Source organism: Barbus barbus (genome assembly GCF_936440315.1).
Source record: "Barbus barbus genome assembly, chromosome: 48".
Taxonomy (NCBI): Eukaryota; Metazoa; Chordata; class Actinopteri; order Cypriniformes; family Cyprinidae; genus Barbus; species Barbus barbus.
Genome location: NC_136726.1, coordinates 6059050 through 6085377, shown reverse-complemented (window position 1 = coordinate 6085377; position 26328 = coordinate 6059050). Strand labels below are relative to the sequence as shown.

General features: G+C 40.9%; 1 protein-coding gene across 1 annotated transcript; it reads left to right on the top strand.

Annotated features, from left to right (window-relative positions):
- LOC306866943 (large ribosomal subunit protein uL23m) lies at nt 1–25985 on the top strand. The gene is made up of 5 exons (XM_079412397.1): nt 1–392; nt 1308–1430; nt 6043–6125; nt 15594–15667; nt 25296–25985. The coding sequence occupies exons 1-5, from the start codon at nt 376–378 to the stop codon at nt 25458–25460; spliced, it is 462 nt and encodes a 153-aa protein (XP_079268523.1). The 5' UTR covers nt 1–375; the 3' UTR covers nt 25461–25985.
- Nucleotides 25986–26328: the final 343 nt, after the last annotated feature.

Sequence of the window (26328 nt, the reverse complement as noted above, 5' to 3'; positions counted from 1 at the left end):
GTCTTCGACGTGTGATTTCCTATGAAACGCGCGGTCGAACGACGTCAGGTGACGTTATATTTCCATCAAAATAAACGTTCTAACATTATTTTAAATATATCAATATTCCCTTTTTTATATACAAACAAACCCATAGTTTAAAGTAAATATTAAACATATATTTATTCAATTATCCGATCTATTACAATACTCCGTATTTAACTGCACTGTACAATCCAAACGACAACAGCGTTTAAATCAAGACTTTTATTTTGAAAGATTTCTAACGCTTGTCTGTGCAGTTTTCACAGCAGTCAGGTTTCTAGGACCTTGAGCACATGAAAATAAAATAAAAACAGCACATGAGATTGTAGAAGTCCAGGACATTTACAGGATATGGCGAAACGGATAATGTGAGTGTTTTCGTGTTTGTTTACAATATGTAACGTAATATGTATATGAGCCGATGTTTTGTATACAAATAGTGAATATTACATTATTGTTCGTTTGTTCTTCTGAAAATGTGTACCTATGTAGATTTACAGTATGTAACTTACTTACAGCTGTAGTACTCCTTCAAAAAGTGCCACGATGTTAGCATGTTTTGAGGTTGGTATCATGGTAATATCATAATTTGGATGTAGTTTCCTGGTAATACTTACAAATGCCATATTCTTTTGGACGTGATACCAGGATAATACCATGCTAATTTCGACATAGTAGGAAAGTAATACCATCGTTCTCGTTTATTAGTACTAATGCCCCTGCCAAACAACAACAACAACGAAATACAGCTGAAACCAGCCTTAGCTGGTTTGAGACGGCCAAGTTGGTCTCACAGCCAGATCAAGCTGATAATCAGCTGGTTAGACCAGTCTGAACAGAAGTGGTCAAATCCCCTCAAAACCAGCCTGTTTAAACCATCTGTGACTAGACTGAAAGACCAGCTAAAAGACCAGCTTAGGCTGGTTTTAGCTGTTTTTCAGCAGGGATGGTTATGCTACACTTATTTTGAACACAGCTTTTTGATAATACTATAGCAAAAACACGTGATAATAAAGTGTTATTCTTTGAAGCTCATGAGTATCATATAAATCTTGGGATATGAGTATGGCAATCATTTAGTGTTATGGTATATGCAAAATTGAACAATTTTGTAAGTGATTTGAAACATTTCATTAGAAATAGCTGGAAATAATATAAATAAATTATTATGTATTAAACTTTGAATTGCATGACTCCAAAAATCCTTTTTTTTTTTTTAACAAGGTCTATGATAATATCTTGAAATATGAATGAATGGAATTGTCATTTCCATATTTTTTCAGATATCCTTTATACCAGCTTGGTAACCCACAGCTGAGACTATTCCGGCCCACCTTCAATCTGACCCTGGTCAGACCCGGTAAAGAACAGCCAGCTGATACAGTACAGTTTCGCATTCCTATGGAGTAAGTATTTAATGTCATTTACAATAGTAAAATCAATTGTGTCACTGTTAGAGTGAAAATTTACATTGCATTATTTTCCACTAGGTGGCAGACAAAATCCCTCAAATCTATTTCGTCTTGGCATTGCAAATTGCTGAGTGGCGATCTTATTGCGCATGATCACAAAGAATTAAAGCATCTTAAGTGATGCTTAACTATAATTGCAGGCCGGTTAGATGCAACAGCATTTCGTAACAAAACCCGGGATGACATTTCCGTGTGCGGTTGCATGGCCGATGATGCCTTGGAGCTCCCTTGCCTCTCTCAGATTTGTTTACACCTCTTTCACCTACTTAAAATCCGACATCTCGTTCCTTTATTGATGACGTTCGTTAAACGTCACTAAAAATACAGCCGTAATTATTGCATTGCTGCGGTGTAATACGAAACAGGCAGTCAGACTGTTAATAACGGGTCTAATCGGAGTCCACACAAGAAAAGAGGACAAAGTCTGCTTTGTTTTCTGGAGAACCTCAGGGCGTACATCTAAAGCAGTGACGGTGGAGCCTTGTTCCTCAGTAATTATTCCACCAGTATGTGCTCCAAACCGCACACTTTTGTAATTGGGCTATATGTTATCACTTGCGCAAGTGCTCAGGGGAAGCTTTGTTTTTTTTTACCTGCTTTTACTCCTTTTGTTTTTACAGACTGTTTTGTGATCTTAAGTGTCTTAATCTGCACCAGGCATCCTTGTCACCTGAATCTAAACATTTCATGCCTGTGTAATCAAAGGAAGAGGGTTTTTTTCATGTTTTGGAACCACTGCCGCCTCATTGGACATCAAGAACTGTTTTGTCTCCTCCGGAGCTGCGTTTGACACAGTCCCATCGCAAACAGTATGAAAGTAGACAAAGCAACAGAGGTATCATTAAAACATTAAAGACATCCCCCTCTTCACTTTCTACTTTTCAAAGATACCCTCCACTTTGGCAAGGAGTTGTTTTGCTTGAAACCAACCTGGTTTGCATAGTGATCATCAGAGCCAAAGAATTTCAAAGCACTTGTTTTTGTGAAAGAGGGCCTCTTTACAAAGTGTTTGTACTTGCAGGATTTGTTTAACCTCGTTTATTTACCATCTTATGGGCCTTTTAAGTATTTGAGCCATCGTCAACATTTGATCTTTCATCTTTTTATTTTGAATAATTTCATTTTAATTATCTTTTCTTAGTTAAAAAATGGAGCTATTTGTCCACTCTCTTGCCGCCTTTATAGTCCCAGTGGTGTGAATGTAACCTAGAGGTCACCGGCTAACAAAAGATCCCCCCCTTTTTTGGATTTCCTCAAAATTTGGAGTGTTTTGTCCCTTTGCTTCTCACCTACTTGGAAAGCCTTTGGAATGGGCGGTGTGAGCGCACATGTTCAGAGATGAGCGTGGACTGTTTATGTGTGAAGGGTGGGGCGCAGCTCAAACTCGCAGCAGAGAGGATTGAACAACAAGGAGGTCTCTATCTTTATAAGACGTCAGCGCTTACAAAAGATAAGCTACACAGGCACAAGGCACTGTTTACATCTGCTGAAGGTCATGACCGTGTTGCTCAGTGCTTCATTTAATTGATTCTATGGAGTGGAACTGAGAAGCATAGTCCCAACAGATAAAAAAAAAAAAATACAGTATAAATTAAAGGTGCAATAGAAGATTTCGGAAAATGCTAACTTTAGCCTGGTAGCACTGAAAGCGAACGTCCCACCCTCCCTGCAATCGCCGTCCAAAGCCATGCCCCTGGAACGCACATACGCTCAAAGAGCAGAATACCAGAGACAACATTAAATTACTACAATAAGCTACATCAACGATTCCCCTCCCGCTCTGCACATTTTATATGTATATCTTATCACGTCCGACGGTTGTTTTATTCGACCGTAATAAGTGCCCTGCGAAGTGGACATCAAAAAATGTTTCTGAAGACAATCACCTATGGCACCTTAAAGTGATTATTAAAATTGCAATTAAATGACTTGTCATTCTTCACTGTTATGTCTTCATGTATGGAATTCCCTTTTTTTTTGGGGGGGGGGGGGGGGGGCCTCTCTAACCTAAAGTATTTTTGATTTTTGACATATTTCAATAATTCAACAACAAGATGTTGATTTATTTAAATTTTATAATGAAAATAAACTATTTTAAAATAAAAACAATATTATTAATCATTTATTACAAACCCCGTGCAGTTCCCTTATTAACCCACAGTGCTTTGCAAACCCCAGTTGGGAAACCCCTCTCTATATGATAGATGAAGTGGAAAATGACACAAAATTATCATCGAAAGAAAGAAAATGTGATAGGGATATGTCGTAGGCTAAACTCAGACCTCGATTTCCCATTAAACAGCTGTTTAAAACTCTAAAGCTGTTGTTTTTCTGCCTTCCAAGATAAAGTATTAAACATGTGGCCTAGTGATTTGAATGTATTTTCCAGACACTTTGAGCTCATGTGGGGTCGAGTCCAGTCAGTTTGTTTTGCTCTTCTGACCTAAACTAATATTTCAACAATTTAACAGTATTTTTTACGCACATCTTTTTAATAAGAGTTTTAATTAAATATATTTTTTATTAGAAGCGTTTTTATTTTAAAATAATTTATTTTAATGATATAATATTAGATTTAATCAGTTGTTTTCATTAACCCCCAGAGGTTTGCAAACCCTTTCATTTTTGCAATATTTTGTCACTCTTCACTATTTTGTCTTTGATAAATGAAGTGTAACAATTATGTTATAAAATTATCCAGAAAAAAAACACAAAAAAAAAAACAATAGGAATGTGTTGCAGGCCAAATTTGACCCTGTATTTCCCATCTGAGCGCCAAGTCCCAATGTGATGGTTTTAGAGATGTGGCCAAGTGATCTGAATTAATTTTCCAGACACACTGAGCTGTGCTGCTCATGTGGGTCCAGTCAGTTTGCTTTGTCCATTTTGACCGAAAATATATTCTGTTATAACTTAAATATTTAAATAATTTAACACCTTTTACTCAAGTGTAACAGAATATTTAATATTTTTAGTAAGTTTAAAAGTTTTATAAGTGTCTTTTATTTTTTTAATTATTTAATTATACAATTTTATGTTTCATCAACTGACAAACACCCAGGGGTTCGTGAACCCAAGTTTGGAATACCCTTTAATTTTTGCATTATTTTGTCTATATTTGGCAGATGAAGTGGAAAATGTCATTAAATTGTCAAGGAAAGAAAGAAAATAGGATTGGAATATGTTGCAGGTCAAACTCAAACCAGCATTTCCCATGTGAGCACCAGGGCTCAATGTGATGGTTTTACTGTTTTACTAGATGAAGTCTCAAAAATGTGGGGGTGGTGATGGCGCAGTGGATAAGACGCATGCCTTTGGTGTGAGAGACCCGGGTTCGAATCCACTGTGAGACACCAATGTGTCCCTGAGCAAGACACTTAACCCCCTAGTTGCTCCAGAGGCGTGCGACCTCTGACATATATAGCAATTGTAAGTCGCTTTGGATAAAAGCGTCAGCTAAATGAATAAATGTCAAATGTGGCCTAGTGGTTTTAATGCATTTTCCAGACACATTGAGTTGTGCTGCTCATGTGGGGTCGATTCCACTCCACATCCGTTCCCAATCCTCCATAAAAAGCATAAAAAGAGACTGATAGAAAATTCAATCTTGTCATTTAACTCATACATTACCATCAGATGCTCCAGCTCTATACAGCGCTAGATGTGGATGGGGAAGCAAAGGTCCTTCTTGTTGGCAGAGCTGTCGAGGTCACCAGGGGGCCGGAACTGAAAAAGATCTCATCTTCTCCACTCCAAGATCTCAGAAAGCACTTAGGTCTGCTAAATATCCGTCTCACTGTGGCTCGAGTGCTGTGCTCTCTAGGAATCGCCTCACTCTCTCACTTTCACACAGACAAACGTGCGCTTGTACGGATCTCCTCTCTCACATAAATTACGCGGCCAAAACGCCACTCCACTTCATTGAAATCTGGGCATCACACTCTGGTGCTGACTCGGAAAGATGTGCGTACAATACTCTTTCCGAAGGAGCATCTGTTTGTTGAGTTTCTTGGAAACTCTCTCCTTTACAAAAGAAAAAAAAATTACATGGACTGACTTGTGAACAAACATCCTTGTTTTTCAAATCAGGTCATTATGTTCTTCCCGTTAGCTCTGGCGTCATATTTTCTGAATGGCTCTCGTTGGGTTTTCAGTAAAGTGAAAACATAATGATACAATTTTGTTTTGTTTGTGCATGAAAGCATGTCACAAAAGGCATTTTACATCATTCCAGTCCTCGGAAAACAGAATTTAAATGTGGGGTTCTCAGCCTTGGGGTCTCCAGAGAATGTAATTTGCCACCTGTGAGATCCTAAAATCTATTATTTTTGTTATGTAGGTAGGTGGGGTGGGGTAGGGTTGTGGGGTCACAAGAATTTTGGATCTTAAAAGATTGTGGACCAAAAAAAGGTTGGGAATCTCTGTATTAAATGCCTCCATATGACATGAATCTTAAGGTCTTGCTTCAATACGCCGTAGATTCTCATATTATGTTCTCTTACTCCATGGCAACTCTGAACCTCTGTCCGTTTCAATTTTCTTCAAGAATGACCAAGTTTGATGTCAGAAATTATCTAGAGAAGATCTACAGCGTTCCTGTTGCTGCTGTACGCACAAGGATCCAATACTGTGAGTAAACCTTTCAGTCATTATATTTTATCTAGAGTGATTAATAAATTTTTTTATTTTTTTAAACCATTTTATTACAAGACAAAAAATAAACATGTTTTATCTTATTTATATGTAAACAGTTATAAGTATTCCATTTCTTGGCTGATGTCTTGAAAAGTGTGAAACCGTTTCTGTGATTATGATTTTGTTTAATAAACTGGAAGTTTTTTGGTGATTTTTGTATGAAATTATATTTGCGGTTCTATTTGGTAATATCAATTTAAATAATACAGCTTTATTTGAAAAAGAAATGTTACAGTGTTAAACTTCCAGTTGCATCAAGTGTCAGATCTTTTTAGTATCTTGTGCTATAATTGTTGCATTTTTAAGATGACTTGATTAAAAATAAAACAGAGTGTCAAGGCCTCTCCATTCTGGTCCATTCCAGTACATTCCGGCCAGCTGTTTTTGCATGCGAGAGCATGTCTTGTGAGCCCCCTTCACTCTTTTGCACCTCTACTCACTCTGTTTTGTTGTCCACTCGCCTAACAACGCAAGCCAAACTGAACTGCAGTTGATGGTTCCATCAACGGGCCTGAACTTTATGAAGCCCTTGTACAACAACTCGCCAATATTCTATGTTTATCACTTGTTTTTGCGCTCCTGGGGTGGTCGGTCACCTAGATAGGGGTAATATGAGTGTTAGTCAATGAGAATGATCAATACTGACAAGATGTTTTGGAGATTCTTGACAGCCGAGCGGGAGTTTGAATTATATGTATAAACATATGGCTAATTCAGGGAACTCTGTTTTGCGGAATTCGAATCAAGTGGAAGACTTGAAGGGAGGGAAGGAGAGGGAAGCGAAAGAAGGAGTTGTTTGCGTGATTCCACTCACAGCTGCTTATCTCTCCATCCATGGCTGTAGCAGTCTGACTGACAGTTGTCTTAGGATGCCCTGCCCTGTTTATATCTTCACAAAGTCTGCCAGAAGTTTTTTTTTATCGTCATTATTATAGGAGTAATTCACCCAAGCCATACATTTTCGGCATTGTTATTTACTATCATGCATACAAACCTGTAGGCTCAGCACAAAAGAGATTTTTTTTTTAAAAGTTTTCACACAGCTCTTTTTCATACAATGACAGTTCCTAATGAATCCCATCTGTAAGGTGCCAAAAATAACAAAAAAAAAGATTCCAAATGTCCTGAACCCACATTACAGCTTTGTGCGAGAATCGCATTGAAATATAAAGATTCAGAAGAACTTTTAGAAGAAAGATTCAGAAGATTCACCCTATTTACAAAATCTATGTTGTTGATCATCCTTCGATATGTTTTGTTTATTTAAACCTTGTCATTTTTGAAGGAAAAAAAACGTTTTTGAAAATGACAAAAACACACAGGTACAAGACTTTGTTAACAGCCCTAATGAGGAAAAGTAAAAAAAAGTTTGATAATGTACTTTTTCTCCAGGCACTCAGCTGTTAAACACAATTATTTAAGGATGTATTCACACCAGGAAAGCCAGCTAGTTCACTTGCTTCGGTCCAGACCAAATACAATGTTTATTTTTTTTTATTTTATTATTTATTTTTATTTTTGGGGGGTGTGATTCGCTTTCACACTTTTTGCAAGAGAACCAGAAATTGTAAACAAAACCACATGTGTGCTAAGGACACCCATTAATTGGTTCATCTATTCAACCAAACCAGAGTTAGTTTGGAACCAGACCGAGACACCTCTTCAGCTGGGTATGATTGTTTGGAACTTGAGTTCGATTCAATTGAACCAAACAAGACAGGTGTGAATACACCCTAAAACATACATTGAAATTAAAGCTGCAAACAGCATTGAAAGGGCCCTCGTACCTGGGCTCACTGCTGCCCAGTGGCTTTAAGAAAACCGCAAACAGTGGGCAGTATGCTTTTAAAGTGGTCAATATGTCAAAGTCATTTATATGTGCCAAACTTCCTGCTGCCAGCTGGTGGTGCTATGATTATAACTGAATATTGGCGTTTAATTGTCTTCATGCCAGGACACTTGTCAAATGTGTGAAGTTTCGGGCAGATTGGACATTGTATGGCTGAATTAAAATTATTTAAATTCCCATGGCGAAACATCACACCTTGTCACGCCGCCACGGACACGCCCTTTAACAAAAACTCAAGATCTTCCTAATTTAACATCATAAAGGCCTTTAGATTAGACTGACCAAATATAATGTTGATGTCATTAAATCTCTGGGAGGAGTTTGTTACAGTGTAAACATGTCACGTCCTATTGCCATCAGGTGGCGCTATGGCTATAAGCGAATAAGAGCATGTGTTCAGGACTGGATTCTTATCAAACGTAAAAAGTTTGGGGCAGATCGGATATTGTCTGCCCGAATTATAACAACTTCCTTTTTCATGGTGAAACAAGTTTGTCAGGTCACCACGGACAGGCCCTTCAATAAAAACTCAAGATCTTCCTAATTTAACATCACAAAGGGCTTTAGATTACACTGACCAAGTTTCGTGTAGATCTGTTTAAATCTCTAAGAGGAGTTTAAATACAATTCCTTAAAATGGCAAAAACAGCACAAAACTTGCTGAGAAAATTCTAAATAACAGACTTCCCTTTGGGTTTCGGACTTCGTACCAGGGGCCATTTTTGTAGGTATTGGTGTGTTACATAAATCTGCTGAATTTCGTACATGTAAGTAAAACATAGCTTGAGGGGTACTTTGTTGAAATTTTATAGGTGGCGCTATTGAGCCATTTTGCCACACCGACTTCTGAAACCCATATCAGATGTAAATTTTCACCAGTTCTGGCATGTTTGGCCCTCAAAAATTAGATAAATTTTGGAGAAGAAGAAGAAGAAGAAACAGCAATTCCAATAGGGTACTCGCACGACCAGTGCTCGGGCTCTAATAATGCAATCTCTGTTACTGTCGTAACCTCGGTTCCCTGAGATACGGAACGAGTACTGCGTCATGTTAAAGACGCTATGGGAAAAAGCCTTTTTTCTCCTGAACTGAAGCCTTATTCAATCACGCAGTGAAACTGCACGACTATTGGTTCGTGCAGTGTGTTAAAAACGAACCAATGGGTCGGCAGCGGAGCTGCACGAGCTTATGACGACAAAGCCCGCCAGATCCCGCCAGAATGGGCGTGGCTATCTGGCTAGTTAAGCGGCCGTTTCGCCATAGGATCCTCAGGTTACTTCGACTGAAGCGACGACTGAGTCGTGCAGCTACCTGGCACGGCAAAGTACGCAGTACTCGTTCCGTATCTCAGGGAACCAAGATTACGACAGTAACCGAGTACGTTCCCTGTCGATACTCCACTCGTACTGCGTCTTGTTAAAGACGCTATGGGAACACAATTCAATCACGCCGTGCTGAGGTAGAGGAACGACTGTCTAATATACCTCCATAAGCATTCAATGCTCATAGGGAAGCACAATAGTATACTCTGGGCTAAAGCGAGCTGAACTCATAGAGGTCACGCTCGGCCTGGGCGATCGTTCCATGTAGTCCTTGCATACTCAGTACTTCCAGGACTGAAGTATGTAAGGAACCCTCCAGAGAGCTTGAGTGCTTTGCAGTCAAGAATTCTCCATCAGGGTTGTTCCCACAACACAATTCATGCTCATCTAAGCAGAGAGGACCCTGGCCTGTAAGGCCGGTACATCCAGGTTATAAAACCTAGCAAATGTGGACGGCGAGGCCCAGCCGGCTGCCGCACAAATTTCTGTAATGGTCACACCGCTAGACCAAGCCCATGACGAGGCGATGCCTCTAGTCGAATGGGCTCGTACTCCAATGGGGCATTGTAGGCCCAAGGAAGAGTATGCCAGCTTAACAGCATCCACTATCCACTTAGAGAGTCTTTGCTTCGTGACCGGAAGCCCTTTGGCGCGGTTACCGAAGCTAACAAAGAGCTGTTCCGTATGCCCAAAGGAAGCGGAACGCTCAAAGTAGATCCTCAAAGCTCTGACAGGACATAACAAGGACACCTCCCGGTCCTCCTCATTGGGAGGAAGCGCGGAGAGTGTAATGACCTGGGCTCAAAGTCGTTGGGCCCAAATTCCAGGCAGGCAGGGCTAATAGAGAAAGCGCCTGTAGGTCCCCTACTCGCTTAACCGACGCTAGTGCTAATAGCAGAGCAGTCTTCAGCGACAGTGACTGAAGGTTCGTAGACTGTAGCGGCTCGAAAGGAGGACCTTTCAGGGCCCTCAGTACAGTGGGTAGGTCCCATGTAGGGACAGTAAGGGGCAGAGGCGGATTCAGCCTCTTGGCTCCCCTCAGAAAGCGAACAATTGTATTGTCTCTGCCCACTGATCGGCCCGCTATAGGGGCGTGAAAGGCCGCTATAGCTGCTACGAACACCTTGAGTGTAGAGGGAGAATGTCCTTTGTCCAGCAGCTCCTGCAGGAAGGACAGAATCACCGCTAATTCAGAGGTAGAAGGGTTTTCACCACGGTCCAGGCACCAAGCGGAGAAAACCGCCCACTTAAGGGCATAGAGGCGTCTCGTAGACGGGGCTCTAGCCGGGGGTGCCATATTGTACCGTTCGCCTGAGAGAGGAGGTCTCGTCTCTGGGGTACGGGCCAGAATGCATAAGGGAAGAGGTTGGGCCAGTCGTGGGCCAACGCGTCCTTGACCTTCGAATAGTAAGTTGGGCAGTGAGAGTTGTCTTTGGAGGCAAAAAGGTCTACTTCGGCCTTGCCAAAGATCTTCCAAATCAACTGAACCATTTGCGGATGGAGCATCCACTCCTCCAAGGGGACATTGCTCCGAGATAACACATCCGATCCCTGGTTCAATCTGCCCGGAAAGTGTGCTGCTCTCAGCGAGCGCAGGTTGAGCTGAGTCCACTCCAGAAGGCGCTCTACTAGAATGAGGAGAGACCTCCCTGGTGATTTATATAGGCTGCCACGGATATGTTGTCTGAGCGAATCAGCACATGGCGGCCTATTAGCTCTGGCAGGAAAAACTGGCAGGCTCGACATACTGCTAGCATCTCCAAGCAGTTGATGTGGAGGCCTTCCTCCGCCTTTTACCAAAGGCCAGAGGTCGGTTTGCCTTCGCACAGCGCCCCCCAACCCGTTTTGGAGGCGTCTGTTGTGACAACTTCCCTGTTGCAGACCATCCCCACGGCCACGCCCTTTTTCATCCATTGTGGGTTCTTCCAGGGGGCCAGGGCTGTCACACAGGCTGTCACACAGATAATAAACCTCAGTTTATTATCCCCATAACCCAGTCTGACACTCTGGGAATGGCCCGTGTGGTCAGGGGTTGAATCGTTTCAAGTGGCAGGCCACCTAGCGGGTGCCTGAAGCTCGTGATAAGAGGGAGAGGAATGTGCTCTCTTTTGAAAATGTTTGTTTTATTTTCCTTGCTATAACAGCGATCAGTTGTGTGGGCGCTATTTGAAAGGGCCCAGTGTTCACAACAGTATTTACCACAAACTCATTGCCATCGGCACCCGGCGCTAAACTGGGTGCTTGGAGGCGTGACAGAGGCCGTTTGGGGGTGTCGAAGCTTTGTAACGAGAGCATTCAGTCCCCGTGGGCACGGCCCAGAAGCGTCAGGAGTCTGAAGCTGTCAGTTATAATCATAGTGACAACTTACTTTCGATCTGCCTAAAAGGATCCACCACTCTTTAGAAGAGGGGTATTAATTACCATTGTGTAAACACACCGGCAGATCAAAAGTGCCGCGCGCATCCTCTCAGATCCGCTCGTAGCGGACGAGGGGAGGGGCCATCTTCACTGAAGAAGGCGAGCCGAGATCAAAGGGTGAAACAATGCGCACAGAAGGATTGGGCCACTCAATGTAATGAGAGGCGCTAATCCACACGCGCTGGCAGATCAAGGCGCTGTATGCAGAGTGAAACACACGGGGCTATGCCGGCGCTAAAAATCACTCAAACCTGATTGCTCAGCCTTGCGAGCTCGCTGTTCCTGTCTCTGGGAGAAGAGAACATGAGAGCGAGGGAGGCGGGGCCTGCTACATAGAGGGCCGCGAGCAAATCAGGGCAGAGCCCGGCTTTCGGTGAAAGCAGGCTGCCTGTGTGAGTGCAGTTTCAGCAATGCACACACATAGCTTTACACTCCAGTCTGCCAAAGAGAATAGAGCCGCTCAATGAATGAGGAGCTCTGATACTCACGTGTGAACACCTGCGTATCAGAGCGCTGCAGGAAGCTCCGTTGCTCTGATGTTTCATTCTCCGAGCTTTGCTGAGAGAGGAGAAACGGGAGAGCGGAGCTGCCTCCACGGATGCGGACAGTGAGCGGGAAGAGCGAGACTCCTACTCGAACGAGCATTCCGTCTCGGTAAGCGCGCAGTCAGTGTGTGGGCGAGACCCAGACAGGCGGCACGCGCTCACTGCTCTTCTGCATCTCAGCCACACTCGCTGTTGCGGCATTTGCAACAACGCCGAGAAATATGCTCTTTTATAACACTCACCGGATGGCGGCAGCGAACGAGACCGGGCTTCTGCGGTGCTGCAGCGCTAGGAAAAGGCGGCGTCAGCTTGCAGGTGAGGTTGCTTGTTCAGCTGCGAGGCGTGTTCGACGGCGAGCAGGCTTCCGGGATCAGCAAGACGAAGTCGTCGTCGTCGCTGAAGGAAAAGAAATCTGAGGATCCTATGGTGAAACGTCCGCTTATATAGCCAGATAGCCCCGCCCATTCTGGCGGGATCTGGCAGGCTTCGTCGCCATAGGCTCGTGCAGCTCCGCTGCCGACCCATTGGTTCGTTTTTAACACACTGCACGAACCAATAGTCGTGCAGTTTCACTGCGTGATTGAATAAGGCTTCAGTTCAGGAGAAAAAAGGCTTTTTCCCATAGTACGAGTGGAGTATTGACAGGGAACTGATGGCTTCTGCAGTTACTGTTAAAAATCAGTTTCCCTATGGAGAAAATGAATAGCGTTTTTACTTCCAGAACCAGAGTATTGTGCTATATAGACTGCAAGCTTGCATTCAGATCTGCCTCCATCCAACCAACAACCAATGGATAGAAACTATTTATGCAAATGTATGTCACAATACAGAAGTTGCTAATTCATTTTCAATGAGACTTGAAGTCACTATCAACTGTTTGAACAGTTCAAGACTTTTCATAATTAAAAGTCATTTGTGACCATGGACCACAAAACCAGTCTTAAGTGTCAATATTTTGTTAATTTAATTTTTATAAGTGTTTTTAATTATACAATTAATTTAATAAATAATTTAATTATACAATTACACTTAAAATTTACAATTTAAGTGTCAATTTTGTTAGGATAGGACAATATTTGGCTGAGATACAACTATTTGAAAATCTGGAATCTAAGGGTACAAAAAAATCAAAATATTGAGAAAATCACTTTTAAAGTTGTCCAAATTAAGTTCTTAGCAATGCATATTACTAATCAAAAATGAAGTTTTGATATATTTACGGTAAGAAATGTGCAAAATATCTTCATGGAACATGATCTTTACTTAATATCTTGATTTTTGGAATAAAATAAAATTTTGACCCAGACAATGTATTTTTGGCTATTGCTACAAATATACCCCAGCGACTTAAGACTGGTTTTGTGGTCCAGGGTCACATTTTACATGACATTGCACATAGATTTATTAGGCACAATCGGTTTTGAGCTTTTTCTTTTCAGTGAACTGGTTTATCTGGTTGGCATACCGGACAAACAGTTCATTCACAAATCTAAGTTCTGAACTCAGTGATCTGTTCGCAGTTCTCAATTTAACAGCTTTCTGTGGAGAAGACTATCAGTGAATAGAATTTAGGTCTGTTCTTCACAAAATATAAAAAAAAAATTTGTCGAATGTAGTACTTAAGTTGTATCGACTACTTCTATTGGTGCTTTTAGGAATTTTTTTTACATTTATTTGAGCTTAACAGCTGTGGCCACTTTGTGCTGTTATGGTATGGAAAAGATTTGCATAGTTTTTTTTTTTATTTACCTAAGGGTAAATAATGCTCGGGTTATTACAGGCTTTACCGTCTGGTTAACACAGAGGGAACCACTTTTACGAGCCAGTTGGGTCTATGCCACTGGGATTTTTCCATGCGGTTTCCACACCAACGCTGGAGAGGGCCAATAAGCAAAGTGGCCATTTTTACAGCCACAACGTAAAGGCAGAAAAAAATGCGGAACACCCATTAGGTGAAATAGACCACGTCAGAGAAGGTGTCCCGCTCTGCGTCATGGGCTCCACTCCACTGAAGGTTTAAAGGATGTGGAGAAAAGGTGGAACCCCTGGGCTCAAGGCGTCTGTTCTTTTTCCTACTGAGTATTTTGGAAGGGGTTTCTATAACTACCCCTCAGGCCTGGGATTTGTAACATAATAGTAGCCAGCCAACACACAACCTCAAAAGAGTGCTTGATTGAATATTTATTTATACTATATAATTCTGGGTGGGAGTACGGGAATGGAAACAGGGTTCGCATACATGAACAAAAGCGCTTCTCACCTGTTTTGTGGGTTGACCGTTCATTTGACCCTAAATGGAGGGAGTGTTTGTGTGTTTAGTGTTTCCTTGTACTAGTAAAGGAAGATTGCCAATCCTGTTTAAAGGGGTCATATGACGTTGCTAAAAAAAACATTATTTTGTGTATTTGGTGTAATGCAATGTGTTTATGCGGTTTAAGGTTAAAAAAACACATTTTACACATACAGTACATTATAGTTGCTCCTCTATGCTCCGCCTTTCTGAAACATGTCGACGTTTACATAGCTCATCGTTCTGATAAGCGAGGCGTGCTGTGATTGGCCAGCTATCCAGTGCGTTGTTCTGTCATATGGTTTTTAATTATTTAATCTTTTTACTTTTCTTGTACTGTTTTGTTTTTTGGAAGTAATTTGGTTCAGATGCACTTTTTGACTTCTTTCTCTGGGTTCTTGTGAATATTACCCAGTAGGCTTTGAGCAGTTACATCATGGCCAGCTGGGAAAAGGTTAACAGGCATTCCACAGTTAGCATGACTGAAGACATGGGCTTCTTAACAGATAAACCCAACCCCCTGTTACCCTAAAATGCATATTGGGTATCTAAGCTATTGTGCCAAACACAACAATCTTCTTTGAAGGCGTAATTCTGTCAATGTAAATATACCCAGCTGCAACACAGTTGGAGAGGTTATTTTTATTTCACCTGAGGTCTTACTAGTCAGCATGAATGAGATATTACTGGTTGATTTATTAGTTTTTAAACAAACACATTGATAGTATTTGCTTTGTTGTAGTATGATGTATTTTTTTTAGACAAGTAAAAACAAGTGGTTTTCATTAACGGTAAATCTGCAATTTGTGCCTCCACTGGTGCCACCAAACGTAATTGGGAAAAAAAAGTTTACTAAAAACAATTTCTAAATAAAATAAGTGTTGTTTTACAGTATTGAGAATGAGCAATTATAAATGAATAATTATAATAATCTTTTAACTATATAGTCATCACCTCCTTTTTTTCTCTTCTATTAAGGTACAAACAAGAAACGAAACCACTTAAACCAGCGAGTGAAGAGGCCAGATTACAAAGTGGCATACGTTCAACTGGTGAGTGTTATTCTGTTAGGGCCTGGATTTGAAAGGGCTTGACATGCATTGTTAAAGTGTCTGTGTGTACCTTTTGGTCTCTTCTGTCCATCTTGATTTTCAGAAAGTGCCCCCATCATTAGCATCGGACCATTAAAAGTCCCTTTTTAAGACTTTATTGATTATGGGTGCTTGGGTCAGATGGATTGTTTTAGTTGAAGTTATTAAACAAAACAAGAGCCTCTTGAGAAATGGGATGCTTGGGCATTTAAGCCCTGCATTTGTGTTTCTTCTTTGTTTTGAGGGCCCATCACAGCTTATGTTCACTTAAAAAACCCCAAGGCACAGGTACTCTTTGATGCGAAACCCTCACCTTATTGCGTTCGACTCCCTGAGACCCATCTCTCCCACATATGTGCCCCTGCCCTCCTGAGAAAAGCGGCAGTTTGGGTTCTGGCTTTGGCCAAGAAGGCAAGAGGTCATCTTTGGTTACATGCCAGACTTTGTGCAGGAATTATAGTACAAAGTTCTCAGAGAGCTATGGTTATTATCATGGGTGGATGGGAGAGTTGTTTCTTGGGGCATCAGAACATTAGCATTGGTTGCGATCCAGTGGCGAACCGCACTGCAGGGTTCACACCTGCTTTTGGGCAGAGCCCTGGGCTGTTGATACCGACCGTGTTTGAAGTATGTCAGCGTGAAAATAGCTTAATCAGATCTCCTTTGATTCATTTGGGAAAGCTGCTTTTGTTTCTTTAAGGCTTTTAGTTTTCAAGAGAAGCATTGGATTGTTTGCTCTCTTTTTTTCAGCCATCAATCAAGGCAGGGATAAATAATTCAACTTGTCAAAACAGAGCAGCTTGTAATGGGATACACAAGCAAAACACAAATGAATATTTAAAGGTGAACTTCCTCTTGACTAGAGTTGAATGACTTCCTGTGTGGCTTTGCGCCGTCAATTTAACCTTCTCATAAACCCAGTTAGGGACTTGGATCCAGAGAATTACTGCATCCTGTTTCTGACATTTGTCCTGTTTCTAACATTTGTCCTCTTTCAAATACAGTGCCATATTTGCTTAAACATTTTTGAAGAGAACTACTTCCTTGTTGTCCAATCTTTCAGAAAGTCATGCTTATTTATGTGTGAATAACATGCAAGCTAAAAAATCTCAGACCGCGGCGAAAAACACTGATATGAAACCAAATTTCCGGCCCCTTTCTTCTCTTCCAACAGGTCTGCAAAAAAAACACTGCCCAAGAAAAGCCCTCCTTTCTTTTCAGTGGTGGGTAAAAACAAGATTGTTCCTAATTGATACCACATGTGGGGGAGTGTTCTGTGGTTGGATACCCTCAACGGTTCCCACCGCCAGCGCCCACCCCCCCCCCCCCTCCCAACGCACTACATCAGCTAATATTCCAGAGGCAATACTCTACAACTCCCCCGTCTCCAAACCCCCCTGATTTTACAAACTCCAGGCTTGTTGAAAAAGCCGTATGTTAGTACGGTTCCTTGACGGCCACTCTCTCATCAGACCTCCCCACGGTGGAGAGAGAGTTCATCAAGGAGGAGGAGGGAGTTACGCATGGAGTCAACACATGAAGCGAGGTGAGCGAGGGCACCATGGAGCCATGCCAGAACAGGGAGGTCCAGACAGGGGTCAGGGAAATCTTAAGCAACATAAAATCTTGAGACAATATCAAGGCTTTACATACGACCGCTTTGCAAGTAATGCTCTAGTTAAATGAAATGATATCCTGTGCTTCCCTTTGCAAGGCCGTGACCTGTTTGGTCCTGGTATAAAGGTTCTGTTTGTTGATGTTGTGTCTGTAGTTTCCCGGGCCGGCTGGACATAATGCACATAGCACATGTTATTGTATAGACGCTCCCTATCAGAATCACTTACCCCCTACACTGATTTTCACTGATCTGTAATGTTGTTTCATTGGCATTTTGCTTAACTTTATACCTCATTGAAACACTGCCCCTCAAAGCCAAGATTTTGCGGGAACACTTGCCCGCTTGTCCACAACAACTGTTTATATTCACCCCCCTCGCCCCGCTTTTTCCACAGGGGTCTTGTTGCAAGCATCAGTATTTGGCAAGACAAGGCAGCTGTTGTTGGTATTAATGGATGTTTGTTGTTGTTTGAGAGCTTGTTGCTGAGTCGTTGTTTTTTGGGGCCGTGTTTCGGTCTGGATCAGCTGGTAGCCAGGCTACCTTTCAGATTGGATCGCAATGTTCCACCTGAACTTGTGAGCACACTCTGCTCAATTACCACTCAACAAAACCGAGTGAAACTCAACCATGCTAAGGCATACTATTATTTTTCTATTCAAATGGGTTCCTTCCTGTTACACACATCTCCCCCACTGATTGCCATGCACAAATTAACACCCTTTCAATTTTTGCAGTTTTAAGTTGATGGCTCGTGAAAGTTCACATTGTGATCTTATCAACACTAGATGGCAACGTTTGGCTTCAGTGGTGCTGAATGAATGTAGGACCCTACAGCATTGCTGTCATGTATTCCTTGCAGTTCAGATTACTGTAAGCCAAAGTAATGAAAGAAGAAAACTGACATGTCTGAGAAATTCACGTGTTGCATGCCTTCGAACACGTTTTGAGTTAAGTTCAGAATTGTAAAATAGAAAAGCTATGTGGTAAGTTTGTCATTTTATAAAAAAAGTACTGGCTACGTTATTGTATTGTAGACTAGAAAGGTGCAATGTAAGTTTATCATTTAAAAAGGTACAAGTTAGGTTTATCGTTGCACTGTAGTACAGAGAAGGTACAAGGTAAGTTTGTGATTTAGAAAAGGTACAAGGTAAATGTATCATCATACTGTAGAATAGCAAAGGTACAAGATAAGATTGTCTTTTAGAAATGATATTGTAAGTTTGTCATTTAGAGAAAGTACGAGGTAAGTTTGTAATTAAGAAAAGGTATGAATCACGTTTATAACTGAATTTTGTAGAACAGAATAGTTATGAGGTAAGTTCAGCATTTAGAAAAGGTACGAGTCTCATTTATCATTGCTCTGTAGAAACAAAGTTATGAGGTAAGTTTGTCAAATTGAAAAAGTACGAGGTGAGTTTATCATTGTAGCAAATGTATGAGGTAAATTTGTCTTTGTATTCTAGAAAAGGTACAAGTTACATTTGTCATTATTCAATAAAAAGCAACTATTTAGGTTTGTTATAGAAAAGATAGTGTAAGTTTAAAATTGTACATCAAAAAGGTCTGAATTATATATTTGTCATTGTAGATAAAAAGATGCAAGATAATTTTGTCATTGTAAAATTAAGATAAGATGTTTGCCAGTTTTTTTTTTTTTATTTTTTTTTTTTTTTTAATGGTGGAATAGGTATATGCATGTGAATAGGGCATTTTTAGGCAGAATTGTTTATTTAACTGCAGTTTTTAATTGCAAATGTACAGTATTTCATCCACCACAAGGACTTTCGTAAAGCTTTGTTCGGATGAAAGAAGCACAGCATGAATAATGGAAAGGCCAGCGGGGTCTCTGGCATCCTGTTTGAAGCAACCACACATACACGCACTCAGCTCCCCAGTGTACGTCCACTACGAGACCGCCTCTGTGAGTGCCAGCAGACGTGAGCAAAGGAGATGATATTGAAGCCCTGCCTCCACCTCCACTCCACGTCCTTTATGAGCTGTGTGTTTCTTGCATTTCCCTCAAGTCACTCTCATTTAGTATTACTACAAAGACTCATTGTCATGAAACACCATTCTTTTTCCATCTCATTACTGTTTTATCAGTCTCTCGATGTCCAGGCACCACCCAGCTTTATTTCGGTATCATTTTCAAAATAAATTACTCCTAAACTAGCAATGCTTTTCCTGTTATGGTACCACCTCCTCAATTTTCCTGCTTCTTTCTCTGTCTCTCACTATTCCTTTCCCCCTCTCTTTTCTTTTGTGTTTTGTAGACCGGAGATTGAGGGAGAGGTTCAGGACCCTACATGCGAAAGTAGGGGTTATCTTTGATTGCTGTTGACAGGGTCCAATATCTTGGGGAACCAAAAAAAACAGGACTTGGGCAAGTCTGAACAAGTCGACTAGTCACAGCTGTCATCACTGCAAACTTGGAACGAGTGACTCAGTTGCTTAAAATGACATGAGGGCTGATATTGCTCTGAATGGAGACTTTGCCACCCCTTCCTTTAGACTGACCGCTTGGCTTGACCGTAATGATTTAACAAGCCAGACTGTGTGCCAGCCGATTGTCTACGCCCGTGTGTACGAGAAACAGTTCCCCAGTTGCAGTGGAAACCTGCTTCTGTTTTACAGTAATGCGTACAAAAACGTCTGGCTTATGGCTGTCCTCATTGAGGAAATATAATATGTTTTGTTTTATTTTTCCCTCCACACACTTTTCCCTGGCGTTGAGGATTCATTAGAATGGTTTTGGGAACAAAGGCTCTGGACCCCCACACATGTTTGGCAAGGCAGCTGTGTCTTGGCATGGGGAACGCATTGCATGAATCATGTTCTCTACTGCTGTGGCCAGTCAGGTTTTGACAGCTGGGCCACTATACCCATGCCCGAAGGAAGTGTTTATGCACAAATGCTGGTCCTCTGCTGGGAGGCAGTCAAGGCGTCAGAGTGAAGCAGAGCAGACAGACAAACTGGCACGGGCCCAGATAGGCCTCAGATGGGCCAAATCTTTGGTTCTCTCTGAAACACTTTACATTAGCACTATTGGTCTGTGCTGTTTTTCACAGAGGGTGCAACAAATTCAGACACAGAGACTGACCAGTGCTTTTGGTGTAATAAACTTGCCTCATTTGTGCCATTCCATACCTGTTGTAGTAGTCAACTATTTTGTGCACTTATTGTTACAATTACGAATTTGGCAGATGGTTTTATCCAAAGTGACCTACATTCAAAGTAAAAATTATTTTTATTGTTTCATGAGATCAAATATGAAATGCTACAATAGTCCCAAACAGTCCTATTGTCTAAATTGTTTTTGCACATTTTTGGATTGTACATAGGCTGCATTCCACTTAAACACAATCAAACTTTTATATAAACAAACCCATCAACATAGCATTTTGTTGATCACTGTGGTTTAAAGGTAACACCAAATTTGCGAGTTTATTGAGATTGAGTACAGGTCATGCACTCATTGAGAACATTCGACTCCTCCCTTGTAGGGGTGGGCGATATGGGAAAAATATCATATCACGATTTTTTATAGAAATATCACGATTCACGATTTTTATCACGATTCTTTGTTAGTTTTACTATTTTGGTTTTACAAGTTGTCTGAGCATTACAGCCAAACTAGAAAGACAAAGATGCATGGCAGATATTTAGGCCAAAGTGGGCGAAGATAAAAAATCTTTGTCATTATTTTATTTTTCTTATTAAAAAATAAGAACAAAGATACACATTACAAATACACATAATATACAAATAAAACAAACAGTGCTTTATTTCCAGGTACAATAGGTGTATTTAGCAGAGCATTCAATGAAATTAAATGAACAAATATAAAAATAAAACACTAGATAGACTGAATCCTAAAGCAACTGTATTAAAGTTTTTCAGTCAAGAATAGTGAGTGATTTTTCTCTTTTGCGTTTTGTTGTTTTGTTAACGTTAAATGAATAGTTCCCCCACAAATTAATATTCTGTCAATTCTGTCATAATGTTGTATTTTTATATCATCATTTACTCAAAAGTTGTTTTAAACCGGAATGAGTTTCTTTCTTGTGCTGAACATTTATAAATGCTATTTTGAAGAAGGTGGAAAACCAATCAGTTGCTGGTCCTCAGTGACTTCCATAGGATTTTTCTTTCCTACTATCAAAGTCAATGTGGACCAGCAACTGTTTGGTTTTCCACTGAGTAAATAATGACAGAAATTAAATTTTAGGGTGAACTATCCCTTTAATGACAGTCGACAGCATGTTTAGTGTCCTGTCTCTTTAAGAGCTGCACGCATCTAATATACAGGCACGCATCCGTTTCTCTCTTAACTATTTACTTTCATTTTAGAGATAACCAACTCAGTCTGTATGTAAACCTTGTGTGTTTTGACAGTATTAGCGCAAAATATAACTTAGTTGAGTAATCAGGCGCTGTTAGACAGGCGTTTTAGTGCGCGTGCTTCAGGTGTATGTGCTCAGAACAAGCGCACGTCAGACCAGCGCGCGAATTAAACATTTAACCAGCAAGGCTTGTGTGCAAATAATGTACTTTTGCGATCGCGAATAAGTGCAGTGTCCTGTCAGAGTAACTCTACTGCTGTATGTCGTGTTGTACAGTATATAGAGACGGCGGCGCCAGAACTGTATTTGACACAATGTGTTCTGTAGCACGATACTACGATATTTCTTAAAAAGCAGATCGTGGAGACATTTTTATCGTCCACGATCAAAAATCGTCATATCGCACACCCCTACTCCCTTGTGGTAAAGTCTGAGAGTTTTCCATTTGTTTGTCCCAACCTGGGTCCTCACTACTGAGACTAGCCTTGGAACTCCTGTCTAGCCATAGAGCTGCCCTGAATTACCACTTTGATTTGCAAGAACCATTAAAGCTACAAATCATCTCTTTATCAGGAGCCTGTCCCCACTATCCCACCATCGTTGTGACTTTTGGCTCAATTCAGGCAAATTTTTTGGTATGATGTGTGTCAAGACCAAGAGATATGAGGTGTCTCGGGGCAGCCAAATATATGTGGTTAGCGAGTATCGGTTGTCAGTAAAGACTGTGGAATCAGAGGAAGTAGCAATGTGGCCCACCCAGTGAGACTGGCAGAGGGAGCTGTTTACAAGCATTTCCCTGCATTTCCTTCTCTCCTGTCTGGTAATGAACTTGTTAATAGACTTCCAACATTATGCAAACATGCCCTCATCATTAAAAGTCCTGAAAATGCGGTCACATACAAAGAATGTCTCAGATTTATACATTTTGTTTGGATTTAACTCCTTGGTGCAAAATAAATCAAAATTGTCATAGTTCCATTCTTGCAGCAGTGATTGGCCAATAGAGATAAGCACGAGAAGAAAAATTAATGTCTCTGAGAAGATCTCGGCAAACACCCAGGTCTTGATCCCACTCCCACTGGAGGGTTTTGCTAGTTAACTTGCTAGTACATTTACATAGTACAACCTTTTAATTTATAATCCCAAACCAGTTCATTGTTTTTTTTGGTACTTGCATTATTTTCTGAAGATAACATGTTAATTCTATTTTCCTCTCATCTATGGGAATATAAAGAACATCAGACACATTTAAATTGGAGCTTCTGCTTCGGTCTAATAGTTTAGCCATCGTCATAGAGCAAACAGTGGAGATAAGGCAGCGACAAAAGGGGAGAGGGTGGTGCTCTATGTACAGAAACCCCATCTACTGCTAATCCTTTCAGACTGGCCCAAGTCATGCCAGCTGTTCCCGTTTGACTGATCGTGGAAGTGATTGTGGGATATGAGTCACTAGAGTTCACCAAGAGTGCTAGTGTTAGGGCGGTTACTGATTTGGGGTGACTGCAGACTCTGTTCATTTAAACTGACTCTAAGAATCTTTAAAGGTTGGCTAGCAAATGCTATATAAATCAGACTAAAGGTGAATTTTGTGATTTCTGACATTAGCTTCACCAAACAGAATTGCCAAAATAAGGACTGTTTCCTGAACGCTCACCCTTTTTTTTATATATATATATATATTTATATATATAATATATATATTTTTTTCAATTCTGAGTGGTCTTTTCCATATAAAATTTTCTACCACAATGCTGGCTGACAAACTATGACAACCTTCCATTTCCTAATAGGTGTCCCGAGTGGTTCCTAATGTCAGGATGATTGTTTGGATATTGCTTGATAATTGCTATGGTGTTCTGTGTAATTGCTGGGCATTACTAGGTGGTTGCTTGCGGGCCCAAGCCCACCCCCAAGTTTATATATGTTGGTTGCTAGATATGAATCTAGTTCCTCCTGTAACATAAGTATGCAACCCCTTTATGAAATATCTTGAGACCAAAAGCAATAACACATCTGTCTTCACAAACCATTATGGACCAATATATTTAAATGAAACATCAATGCATTGTTTCCTGTTCTTTTCTTTTACGTGTTTGACATTACTGTTTTTTTCAGCCATTAACTCCTAATATAATTAGAAACTTTTCTTGCTCACAAGGGCTCAGAATGCACGTCTATCCCTGATGTAAAGCCACTGAATGTACAGTTTATGGTGTAAGTTCAGGGCCTGAATTATAGAGGCGTGGAGGAGGGGGGGGGAGTCGGTTAGTCTAACAGGGACAGATGTTGGGTTGAACCCAACAACATTTTGGTCCATGCTTTAGTCTTCCTTTTTTTCGATAATTTTACGCACAGGGTGAGGGGGGACATGTCAAATGAGACATGTCAATGCATAATTGATGCATCCAGAACTTTCTGGATAATGTATTACATGCTATTCCTAACGACTACTTTAATTACATAATAAACATGAATATGCAGTGCTGCGTTTACATTTGAAATAGTCATATTAATACTGTTCTGTTAAATCAAACTGCGGAAGTGTTTGCCATTATGTATATTACATTATGTATAAACATTAGTGATAGCCAACAATATGGCATTTGTTTAAGGTACATTTAATGTTTCGGTGGACAGTCATGTGGTGACTTGTTTTTGTTAATCAGCTTCTCTGTCAGGGCTTCCAAACTTTTCAACTCCACTCTTGGATTGTCATGCGAACCGGTCCTCCTGCCGGTCTTTAGTCACAGTAGTTGTTGTTGTTTTTTTTCAAGGAGAGTTTACTACAGGTGAAGGAACAGACATTTGTTTGGCATCCATTTTAGTACTCCGTTACTAAGGTCCTGTTTTCAATAGGTTTGATTCTTGTACTTTCACTTGGCTGGACTCTGTGTTTATAGTGTGGGGTTTCGCATTCCTAGATGGTAGGGTTGGAGCGCCACTGCTGAGCCTTGGAGGCCAAGCTGTTGATTTTAAGTGTTTCACTTGTTTTTTCCACTCCTCTTTTATTCCCCTATTCTTTGGTCATTTTGCTCACTTAAAAGTTACTGCATTTGTTACAAAGAACAGGCCAACATAATAGATCATCCCAGTAGAGGCAATTGTTTCAGAAAGGCACTGCTTTTCATTAGCTGTTAACTCACGGAAGTCCCTGTTTCCTCCCGCTTTTGCCACACCTTGTTTTATCTGTGGAACAATACTGATGGTCTCTGGTATGGAGACGGACCAGCAGCACTAGCACATTGCCACTCTGCATGCACAAGTCCTATTACCCCTTCCTGTCTGTCAAAAAAATTGACATTGTTTTAGAAGGGCCAGGCCCATGAGATATGGTGATCTATTTATTTCTGCAAGTTTTTCAGAGGCAGCGTTGGAGAGCAGAGCTCCGGAAAGGGGCACTGTGTTCTGTCTAGTGAAGTGAAATTGATGAACAATTTCTGTCAGTTACATTAAGCATTAACGATTTTACAAGTGTATATATTTATTACTTTTAGGAGGAAGCATAAAGCATTCTTCAAAACTACTGTTCCACAAAAACTAAATGGCACAACATAAGGATGACAAAGTTGATGACAAACACACAGACAGACAATCTTCAAACCTTTAACAATTCCTGCTTTTCTTACAGGCTCAGCAGCAAACCTTCCAGTTCCCAGATATCTTTCCTGAGAAGGATAAGAAGCATGAGGAGGGCTCTGTTGAGGAGATGCAGGAGAAGTTCATGGAGGACGAGCGTCAGAGGCAGAAATCAGATCCCAGAAGAGGAGGAGTTACTGAATGGTTTGGCCTCTAGACAGACAAGTGTTGAATGAAGAATGACTTCAGAGAGGCAACAGCTGAATGAAGAATGTGGTGTATTGTAGATTATGTATTTGTGCAGGAAGAGCCATTTACAGTGATCTGACCAGCATCCATAGAGGGCCGTTTGCAGTGATCTGATCTGACTCGATGGAAAGACAGATTTCCCGAGAGAAGGCTTGGAAATCCATTACTTCATTAGATTCATGTGCTCTGTCAAAGAACGCTGATGTCTACATAGCATATGATCACTCCCGAGCATCTGCCATGTCATGAAAGTCTTTCAGGTTATGTTCCCCTCCCACAGGTCTCAGAAACTTGCTCATGCAAAGTTAAAGTTCCTCCAAAATGTTTTCCTTTTGCCCTCGCTGATCTTCAAGTTCATGAACTACTTGCGGTAAAATGGTCAATCTAATGAAGTGACTCCAGTTCTTCGTGCAAAATCATACTCTTAATGTTGTTCCTGAAAACTCTTTTAAAACACTGCATATTTCAATTCCAATAAAACAGTACAGCATGACTTGTTTTTGTGTTTTCTTCAACTTTGTTGGCTCTAGAGTTAGCTATTCCCCACAGATGTGTTGGATAACCGCTTGCGTGCTCTCATACCAGAGCAGCTTACTTCACCCAGCCAACAAGGTGTTCGCCAGGGTGAATGTCAATATTGATAACATTTGCCCACTGTTTTGTGTTTGTACTCAAGTACCCCCTGCATTGCAATAAAGCAATTTGATTTAAGACAAAAATGCCTTGTAAGGCAGCAGCTGGACAACAAAGAAAGAACACTGAATTTTTGTCCAGTATCTTCATTGCTTGAGTGAATGAGGAGAGCCTACGTTATATTCGGGAAGTCTCGTTGTGGT